Raw genomic sequence first — 11,295 nt, 5'->3', positions numbered from 1 at the left:
CAAGCGAGTCATGTCCTCAGCTCTTCTTGCCCCCTCTCGCGCCATTCCATGATGCACGGAGGCCGGAATATGTCACTCCGGCCCCAGCATCACTAAGCGGTGTGCAAGGGAACTGAGCAGGAAGACCTCAGTTCCCTCACTGCCTCCATTGAGTGCCCGCACAGCCAGCAGCAGTTGGGGACAGGATCCACACTAAATGTTTCCAGTTAAGCTATTTTGCCCTTAAAGTTTAGTTTGAATTCTCACTTAAAGGGATACTGCCATTTCCTGGCCCTATAGAGGCCCCCTCTTGCAGTGCTGAAGGGGTTAAAACCCCATCACTTACCTGAATCTAGTGCTGATGTCCCTCGGCGCTGGGTCAGGCTCCGCCCACGCTCCTTATGTCGTCAGTCAGCGGGGGAGACCTAAGGCTCATGCACGGCAAGTGCCGAGCTTGTATTAGGATTCCCTATAGATAGGAAAGCATTGTTTCAATGCTTGCCTATAGGGATTTGATTGACGCTGGATGTCCTCAGGCACAGAGTGTGGACATCCAGCGTTATTTAGGCGACTTTGATCGCCTAACTAGCCGGATGTACCTCTAGTAGTTGTCTGGTAGACAGCCTCTAGAGGGGGAGTTAACCCTGCAAGATAATTATTGCAGTTTCTCAGAAACTTAAATAATTAGCACTGTATGGTTATGGGACATTGCACCCAGCGCACTTTGAGGAAGTGGTCTGGGTGTCTATGGTGTCCCTTTAAGGGAATAACCTCATGCATAAATAGACCTGTTTATGCTAATAGCAGTTGTTAGTAAATGCCACAGAGTAAGGTTCCTGAGCATTTTCATATAATTTTATGGCTCACTAATTAATGTATCTCTGAGACTCTGCCAACCCCTGAACACACAACTCAGGGAGAGGTAGAAAGGGGGGCCTGTCCGCGCATGAGCAGTGCCTGTCAGCAGGGAGGCAAGTTAGTGGACACACCATGTACCTATCTGCGTTTGTTTTGTCTGCCCTCCTTCTGTGCGCGCTGCGGCCTGGAGCGGCTGAGGAGCTACATCAGCAGCCGCCCGGCAGGATAGGTAAGTAAGCGGGGTGCATTTATACTGGCAGTAAGTGCAGGGGGGTTTATATAGGAATCATTAATAGGCCAATGTAGATCATCAGGGTGCAGGGTGCAAAGCTAACAGAAAGGGGAGGGAGTGCTCTTATATGCAGGATATTACCCTGTATTAGCAAACAGGTGATAGTCTGCTTTGTAGAGGGAGAAATAGTCTGCAGGAGGTCACTGGTAGGGGGTGTAAAAGTACAGAGCTGTTTTTGGAAATTAAGAAATGTCCTGCAAATAAAGAGGGAAGAATGTTCTGCATATAAAAAGAAAGAATGCTCCGCATATAAAGAGAGAATAATGCTGTGCAGATAGAGGGAAGAATGTTCTGCATATAAAGAGAGAATAATGCTGTGCAGATAGAGGGAAGAATGTTCTGCATATAAAAAGGAATAATGCTCTGCATTTAAAAAGGAATAATGTTCTGCATAAAAAGAGAGAATAATGCTGTGCAGATAGAGGGAAGAATGTTCTGCAGATGAAGTAGGAAGAATGCTCTGCAGCAGTAACTCTCCCCCTGCCAGGCAGAGCATGTGATGTACTGCTATGTATTGTGCCAAATGGGAGGATGTTTTTAGAAGAGCAAAATAACTGTGCGAGTGTTGCAGTCGCAACGTTTAACTATTTATGTTATTACAGGGAATTGTCCAATAACACATTTTTAAAGCCAGTAGCATATCTGATTCAATGTGTCAATGTGTCAGTGTGGCTATGGATAAACCATACAGTGGGCCAGGCAGTACTTATGAGGTTACAGTATGTTATAAATAGCCAGACTGCAGCCTGGACTGTAAAGTTTTATATAACAGGGTATCCTGCTATTTAGACGCAGACACTGCTAACAAGAACTATGCCAGACAGTAGAAAGTTGATGGGTGTCATAGATGCTCATTTCCAACCCAAACCCTAGTACAATGTAGATGGTGGAAAACCGTACCCTGTGAGATAATATTATAGTGTGATATAGGATAGTGAGTCGGGAACTTCGCTGATGAAGGTACTTAGGCAAAGGTAGAAAAGACCATAGAGTTATGACACATGTGGTTTCCAAACTTCTAATGTTAAAAAAAGATATAGTTTTTACTGTGACCTGACCTGATCACCCTGAACTACTCCCTGTTATATTGCAAACTACACAACAAGCCCTACTTACATGCAGTATAGATGCAGGGGTAGTCAACTTTTGGCACCCCAGATGTCATGGACAACATCTCCCATGATGCTTTGTCAGCATTAATGCTATAAGAGCAATATGCGAGTTGTAGTCCCCAACACCTGTTGTGCCGATGGTTGCCTACCGCTGGGATAGTGTATGAGAAAGTTCCAAAGCAATTAATTGAACAGTAATACATGGTCTGCCACAGAGCTGCACAACAATAAAATGCAAAGCTCCATATTATTAAAATGTAGGCTAATGTGTTCTTATATGAGTGTATGACAGAGCTCCATACAGTGTGTTGGAAAGTATCACAGCTACGGAGAAGTAACACTCTGTGGAGTTAATGAGTGTATCACATTATATTAATGGGAGCGTGTACAAACTCATTAATGGGCAGGCTGTGTAAAAAAACCACAATGCTTGAGTCGGTATGTTCACCCTAATATATCCATACAATAGCCTTAGTTTGGATGGCTACCATTAAGGCTCAGAGTTTGAACATTTTTGGAACATGATGATAATTTCTAGTATGAAGGTCTAGCATGAAGCAGCATTTTTTTATTGGGATGTTGTGCAAAATATAAAAATATTGGAAATGGAACTAAACTATAATTTATTTCAGGGTTTCCCTGTAAAAGGAGTTTATCTCTTTTTTAAAAAAAGTCTTGTGTTTCTTAGCAATCGTGGGAGGTGGAATCGGAGGTTCATCCGCTGCCTATTTCTTGAGGCAGAAATTTGGGAAGGATGTTCAGATTGATGTCTTTGAGAAAGGTCAAGTTGGGGGTCGTATGGCTACCATAGACATGGATGGTGCCGAGTACGAGGCTGGTGGATCCGTCTTACACCCCTTGAATCTACATATGAAGAGTTTTGCTAAAGAGCTAGGTATGTACGTCATATCATTCAATTATCTGTATATGTTTGTGTCAATATATTTCAGTATTAAAGAGACATAATTAGGAAATAATCAGTGCCCGCAGTAGGGAATTCACAGGGTAATATAACATGTACACTCTTAAATAGATTTAAGTATTGAGGCGCTTATCTGAGTGTGAATGGTGTTTCTTTATATAATGATAACCATGAAGTAATCAGCTACAACACTTGTGTGGATTTTTTTCTGTCACACCACACATTAACATAATAGTGCATATACATTTCATAGTTTAAATTCTACAAATCAAAGTGGTGCGCTTGCATGCGCCTATAACAAATACACTCATCCTAATTTTAGATGAGTGTCAGATAAATCTCATGACTCACCCAAAAAAGGACAATAAAAATAATAGTGAAGTATTGCTTTAAAATGTGATTTATAGTATGTACAATCAACATTAAACATTGGCTCTAATGTGAAGCACTTCAGTACCTTTAAGGTTGGTACACTACCCTCTCCTATATGTTTCCTTCGGGTCTTACAAAAAGAATAGGAAATCTCATACAACTGGTGCCCACGTTGCCCACTAGCAGAAAAGGATGGCAAGACGTTCCCACTAACTCTCCCTCAAAAGGCACCGTCCTTTCTTCAAACACTGGGTATACCGGCAGAGTCGCTTCCCCCGCAAGGATGCAAGCCTCGGGCGCTTGGTGCAGTCTCACCATTTGTTCTGAGACAAGCCTTAGCTGGGCCTGCATACCCTCCAGCTTGAACCAGTCTGAGCTGACTGTCGTTTTAAGTTTTACTACATATTGCATGTGTTTTTTCTTTATTCCATGTTTCCCCATTCTCTACTCTGGCTCCGTTGGCTATTCTATATCGGATCTGCTCTGTTGTTCTATCCCCAATTACAACCCCGCCTGTGCCTGTCTCCTTCAAGATCTCATTATCTGTTCTGGAATTGCCCATGGCACTCTTAGAGAGCAGCATGGGTTCTCACACCTTTACAGTGCATAAGAAGATTTATCTGCATTGAAACCAGTGCTAACGTTTCTTTTATTGTTTGAAAAAAAACCTCAGGTTGCACTTATTCCTTTGATATGCTGGTAGATGTCTGCCCAATGTTCTTTTTATGCTGTTATACTATGTAACTGCACAGGCAGCGCAATGCCTACGTCTTGCTTACTATGCATCCTGAGAAAAAATAAAGAATAAAAAAAGAATATGAACAAAAAACATATTGTGCAGAATGTAGAAGTTTGATAAATTAACAGCCTACAAATAATAGTAAAAAAATAAAATGAACTGGAATCCTCTTCATCCAAGATATGTTTCTCCCACTGGCTTCCTCAATCGGATGTTGGCGCTACTCGTGCCTTGTTTAATGATGCTGGGCTGGAGTGACGCCGGTTCATTTTATTTTATACTTTTATTTGTAGGTTGTATGTATCTTTTTAATAAAGCAACATTACAGAAATTCCTGATAGCCACTACTCTGATTATTCAAGGGGCTTTTGTGTCACCCTTAACTGACATCAAGTCTGCATACATCAAGAGCCAGGTATACTCAGGCTCCGTATCAGGTGAGCAAGTTTGTATTATTGTAACTTTCTAATTTATCGAACTCCTACATTCTGCACAACAGATTTTTTTTTTTTAATTCCTTTTTTTATTCATTGCATTGCATTGTGTAGTGGGGAGTAGATAGGACTTGCACATTTTATAGTATTATAAGCGTGAGAATAAAGCGTGATAGTAAACCATGAACATAAAGGTAAAAGATGGAGAGAAAGGCATATCATTTACACAGGCTGCTAAGGCATGTCTTCTTGCTAATATTTGAGTGAGTCCTTGTCGTTGCTTCTTTGGACCCAGGTTGCGGGTTGCCATGCCAACCCCTCGGGTACGGTAAGTGAGCAGTCATCCGACACCCCTTCGAGGGTTATTTCATTTGCTTGAGCTCAGTCCAATTGGGGGGAGAGTGTAGCATCGTGGAGGTGAGGCACCACTCCGGCCTGGTGCTGTGTGAGAGCTGGCACCCTTTTGCCACGAGCCTGGGGTCCAGTGAGGACCAGGGTCTTTCCTGTCGGGATAGTGCGATGGGTCCTGCAGTCGGTTGCTGTGTGTCATCGCTTATGCCTTGTGGCCCTGCACCTGTGTGGCCAGTACCTGTGGGTTGTGGCCCTTGTTGCTCCCAGCCCAGGTGGGCATCTTATGGATTTCCCAGGCCTCCTCTCCGTATGTATGCATGTGGTCCTGTTCAGTCGGGATGGGGGTAGTCATAGCTAGTCCAATACGGGTCAGCAGCTTTTCCCAGAAGCGGTCGAAAATGTCGTCTAGAGTGTCTCTTTATTGTTGCTGGGGTCTGGCAGGTCGTGCTGATGCATGTGTGTGCTGCTTGATTCTTGGTCTGATGCGCCCGCCATTTTGGAGACCTCCGTACCCTTGTAGCTTGCGTAGCCTGCAGGATTGTCCGAGAGGTATGGGGCGTGGGGTGATCTGTCTGGCGGGGACCAGGATATCCCCTACCGGTCCACGGGGGGGTGGGGGGAGTGTGTCTTGCTCTCTCATGGCTTGTAGCAGCAGGGGGAAAGCGGCCATCTTTCCTCTCCACCGTCTCCAGTAGGCCTCACCTCGCTGCAGCAGTTCCTGATCGTTCCGGGTGTCGGGTTTGGTGTCTACAGGCACGACTTGTCAGCTCGCTGGCTTGGCTCCGCCCCCCTATTCCTATTTTTTTTTAAGCCACAAAGGAAACATATAGAAGAGGGTAGTGCACCACTGTAATGGCACAGATGTGCTTCACATTAGTGCCAATATTTTCTGGGCTCTGATGAATGTGAGTGTACCTGCAAGAACTTTTTTTAAAATAAATTGTATAAATCACATTTTAAAGCAATACTTTGCAATAATACTTATTATTGTTATATTCCTTCTTTTTTTGTGGCATCATGAGATTTATCTAAAACGTATCTAAAATCAGGTTGAGTGCATTTGTTATGGATTGCATACAAACGTTCCACTTTGATTTGTAGAATTTAACTATACATTTATTTGCACTAATAATATAACCTGTATTTTAAAATTATGATTCTACACCTTGTCTGAAATGTGCATTTTAGTAGCATTTGATAAGGAAAAAATAGAAAATGGTCCAGATACAAAAAAGGCAAATTTATTGAACCCACTGCCACTCACAACGTTTCGACCTACACGGTCTTTGTCAGCTTTGTGAGTGGCAGTGGGTTCAATACATTTGACTTTTATGTATCTTAGAGTGCCTGGACCGTTTTCAATTTTTTCCTTATCAAATGTTTGGTTCCTGGTACTGGGACTGGCCTGGTTGCACCCGGATACATACTACTTGGGAATGAATGCGGTTCCACACCTTTATTTTGGTCATTTTAGTAGCATTGTGAGAAATCTTATCCTATTGCACTTATTTGCTAATATTAAATGCCACCTGGACCTCAAAACCATACTGTTTACTAGTAGTGTAATATGTTTTGTGATATTTTATCTTATCCTGTGTGACTTGCAATCTACTGCTGTAATGTGATGCCAAAAATATGTACAATTTTGTTTGTAATCTGTTTACATGGAGAGCTGAATTGATGACTATTGAATCCATTCATCTGCAGGTCTCTCTGTCCGCCCATGCAGGAATAGCCTTGCTGGCATTTACAATGGAAATGAGATAATTTTCCAACAGAGCGACTGGCTATTTATTAATATCATCAAATTGCTGTGGTACTACGGGCTAAATTATATGCGCATGTACATGTGGGGTGAAGACTTGTTGGCTAAATTTGCAAGGTATGTATGTTTAATAGTTATTTTCATATGCAACATACAGTCAGTGTGTAATATATTAGAAAGAAACACCTTCTGAATATTCAATTGTGACATTCTTTTCCCCTTGAATAACTTAAAGTAGTACGGACACTTCATTGGAAAATATACTATTACATTTACAATACAGAAAATTGCCTATAAATTGTGTTAACTTTTTTTTTTTTTTTAAATGTGATTCCCCATTTTCCATTAAACCTAAAGTAAAATGTATCAGTTGACAGCACAATCCAGTTCTGTCTTAGAAGGCCATGCACTCTGCACTCCATGCATTGCTCAATAACAAAAAATAGAGCTGCAAAGGCTGGAATAATTATATTTGAAGGAACCATAAATAAGTCTTCTTAATTGGGAGATCTTCCATAGTACTGGAGTAGAGATTGTGGCCTTATTAATCTCATGATGCAGATGTAAATTAATGGATGAAATTAGGTATTACAATATATTAATTTCAATATTTTACATCTTTATTGTGAAATGTAGAATTGTTTTTCCTTTTGCTCTTTTTGATTATTTTTTAAAAATGTATCTGCAATATAACCTAGCTCAGGATTGGCAACTTTTGGCACTTCAGATGTGGTCTTCATCTCCCATAATGCTCTTACAGCTGTAATGTTAACCATCAGGAGAGATGTTGTCAACAACATCTGAAGTTCTAAAGGTTGCCTACCACTGACATAGCATATGTGGTCCAATACACCATAAGTAAGTTATGGTTCTACACAATATGAAATATATACAGGGGAGGGCTGGCAGCCTTATGCCTGGGGGGCAAATCCAGTCAAGTGGCCCATTGCACCAAGAGGAGAGTAAAAACACCTTCCCATGTGATTAAAAAAAGGGGGGGGGGGGGGGCAGTCACCTAAACACACACTCATTGACAGGCACATACACACTTGCTGATTTGACACACACTAACAAACACACACACACTCCACTGACAGTGGCAAACTTCAGATGGGCCTGTACATGTGCCTTCTTGAGCAGGGGGACCTTGCGGGTGCTGCAGGATTTCAGTTCTTCAAGGTGTAGTGTGTTACCAATAGTTTTCTTGTTGATTATGGTCCCATCTGCATTGAGATCATTAACAAGATCCTCCTGTGTAGTTCTGGGCTGATTCCTCACCGTTATCATCATTGAAACTCCACGAGGTGAGATCTTGTATGAAGCACCAGACCGAGACTGACAGATATTTTGTGTTTCTTCCATTAGCGATGGAATCACACCAACTATTGTCACCTTCTCACCAAGCTGCTTGGCGATGGTCTTGTAGCCCATTCCTTGTGTTGGTCTACAATCTTGTCCCTGACATACTTGGACAGCTCTTTGGTCTTGGCCATGGTGGAGAGTTTGGAATCTGATTGATTGCTTCTGTGGCCAGGTGTCTTTTATACAGGTAACAAGCTAAGATTAGGAGCACTCCCTTTAAGAGAGTGCTCCTAATCTCAGCTTGTTACCTGTACAAAAGACACCTGGGAGCAAGAAATCTTGCTGATTGATAGGGGATCAAATACTTATTTCACTCATTGACATGCAAATCAATTTATAACTTTTGTGACATGCATTTCTCTGGATTTTCTTTTTGTTAATCTGTCTCTCACTTTTAAAATACACCTACCATTAAAGTTATAGACTGATCATTTCTTTGTCAGTGGGCAAACGTTCAAAATTAGCAGGGGATCAAATACTTTTTTCCCTCACTGTATCCTGTTTTGTTAGGGGAATTGGTGTGATGCATGCCTTCCTATTATAATAAACTAGAATACATGTGAAAGCCAGAGTTGAATTGAATCTGACTTTTCTGTTATTGTGACCTTACAGATTCCAAGCACTAAGCTCTTACTCCCCCGTCCCCAGCTGTCTCCTCCTTTAGTTTTCTTGATACTTATCTTTTATTTCTATTCCTCCTTATTTTTTATTTCCCTTACCTAATATACTCTGTTCTTGTTCATTTGCTCATGCTCCTCTTTCACTACCACCCCACCAGATTGTCTTTGAGAATCCTTCATTTATCACATTACCTGTTGATAAAGGATACCTACCATACCACAAACTAGTTATGATCTTTCAAAATGACATTACATTTAATCTATTCATTGTGGTAGCAGATTTGCTAGCAAATGTATAGATTGGGAGAAATCCCCATTAAAAAAAAAAAAAAGTATTTCTCCCACCTTTCACTCAAATCTTTAGCACAGACTCTATGCTGCAGAATTGACGGACACGGGGTAGCAGAAAACACCTCTCACAGGCAGTTCTTCTGCTCTCCCAATTGTAGCAACAACATTGAATGGTTTCTATGGAAACTCTCTAGCCATCTCCACTCCGTTCAGATGCTGGCAACAAAGCCAGTCTGTTGGTGTCATACAGGACGTTTTCCACAAAGGACGGACCGGTGGTGGGTGTTACAAGAAGAGTAACATCCATGAAGCTCAGAAGTTGTCGGCGCAGGACCGATGGTGAGTATATCTCGATATTTTACATTAAATGTATGTATTTCAGTGATCCTTGATGTATTCAATGTTTTTGGAGACGATTTTAATGTAAGTAAAAAATGTGATTATAGGTTTACTTTAACCAGTGAGGAAAGCTAGCCTATATATTACATCTCTGAATTTGTGTATCTTTTATATAGTTTACACAGATTCTGTTCATTAAAGGGATACTCTAAGCACCAAAACATCTTTACTGTTGTAAAATATTGATTTCATGTTCATCTTGTGGTGAGTACTCTTGATACCTTTGTTTTGGATCCAACGTACACAAGTGTGTGATACACCCTAGGCTCGATAGTTTGGAGTGGTACTTCAACCACTCCATATTTGTGAGTTTTTTTTCCTATAGGGTTTTATATATATATATATTGGTTGTGTATCACAATGCTGCCCTAGATTTTTCTTCTGTTTTGTGTTTTAGATTTTTAAGAATGTCCATCCAAAATGTGTGCAAGTATATTTTGTATTATTTACTATATATCCGTGTTTCTGGTGACATTTGCAAATAGGAAGAATGTTTCCATTTTGGCTAGATACATTAAGTCACTTATAAGTACTATTTTTTTACTCACGTTTCCACTGTTGATTTTATACATATTTTATAGGCACACCTGTATATTAGATATGTTTGTTCTGGGAATCTTTATATCAGGGATCAATATAGGTTGCTGCATGTGTTTTGATTACTACACTTTTTTGGGGTGTTGTTACTTGCACTTTATTCGTTATTTTTGCGCCACTTTTATTCACTTTGGGATTGTTAAAATGATCCTTGACTTGCATTATCTAATTATGTGCAAGAAAGCCCTCAATCTGTCATATAATCATGCAGTCTCTTGAAATCCATTGTATCAAGCAAAAAATGCATTCAGTATTCCAAGATACGTCTATCAGGAACAGGTTTACGTAAATCCCTATTTCTCATAACAAGCCTCATATGTCATTCAATCTTAAAACAGAACAATAATTTCTTAGTTTTTTTTATAAATAGTTATAGAACTAAACCAATTACATTCATTAAAGGGACACTGTAGGCACCCAGACCACTTCTGCTCATTGGAGTGGTCTGGGTGCCAACTCCCACTACTCCTAACCCTGTAAGTGTAATTATTGCAGTTTTTTATAAACTGCAATAATTACCTTGCAGGGTTAAGTCCTCCCCTAGTGGCTGTCTATTAGACAGCCACTAGAGCAGGGATGTCAAACCTGCGGCCCCCCAGATGTTGCTGAACTACAACTCCCATGATTCCCTGGCTATCTATTTAATTGAAAGACTCATGGGAGTTGTAGTTCAGCAACATCTGGGGGGCCGCAGGTTTGACATCCCTGCACTAGATGGAACTTCCTGCTCTATAGCACAGGTTTTCTGTGCTAGAGCGTCGCTGGCCGTCCTCACGCTGTGTGAGGACCTCCAGCGTCGCTCAATTCCCCATAGGAAAGCATTGAAAATCGCTTTTAATGCTTTCCTATGGGGTGCGCCAATGCGCATGCGTGGCATTGCGCGCATGCGCATTAGGTCTCCTCGGCCGGTGGGCGGGATCAGTCTCGCCCACCGGCCGACGTAGGCAGAAGGTGGAGCGGCGGGGGAGGAGCAGGCAGCGACGTGGGACATGTCGCTGCCTCAGGTAAGTCACTGAAGGGGTTTTCACCCCTTCAGCAACTGGGGATTGGTGGGTGGGAGGGAGAGGGACCCTCCAGTGCTTTCCTGGCACTGGAGTTTCCCTTTAAGGGGCCAGTGTTATGGTGCAGGAACAAAATAATAAATCTACAGGTTATCTACCTGCGATAATAGTGTCACTCGTTTGATAATGACACAAAATGTA

At 41.5% G+C, this 11,295-nt stretch overlaps 1 protein-coding gene across 1 annotated transcript in view; it reads left to right on the top strand.

Annotated features, from left to right (window-relative positions):
• Nucleotides 1–927: 927 nt before the first annotated feature.
• LOC134603047 (prenylcysteine oxidase 1-like) overlaps nucleotides 928–11,295 on the top strand; it is a 30,722-nt gene continuing 20,354 nt past the window's right edge. The window contains exons 1-3 of the mRNA XM_063448654.1: nucleotides 928–1,066; nucleotides 2,930–3,136; nucleotides 6,767–6,941. Coding sequence (XP_063304724.1) covers nucleotides 970–1,066; nucleotides 2,930–3,136; nucleotides 6,767–6,941 — 479 coding nt within the window. The 5' untranslated portion in view covers nucleotides 928–969. The remainder of the gene's footprint in view (nucleotides 1,067–2,929; nucleotides 3,137–6,766; nucleotides 6,942–11,295) is intronic.

Source organism: Pelobates fuscus, chromosome 3 (assembly GCF_036172605.1).
Source record: "Pelobates fuscus isolate aPelFus1 chromosome 3, aPelFus1.pri, whole genome shotgun sequence".
Taxonomy (NCBI): Eukaryota; Metazoa; Chordata; class Amphibia; order Anura; family Pelobatidae; genus Pelobates; species Pelobates fuscus.
Note: the sequence above shows the minus strand (reverse complement) of the source record. Positions and strands in the feature narration are given on the sequence as shown.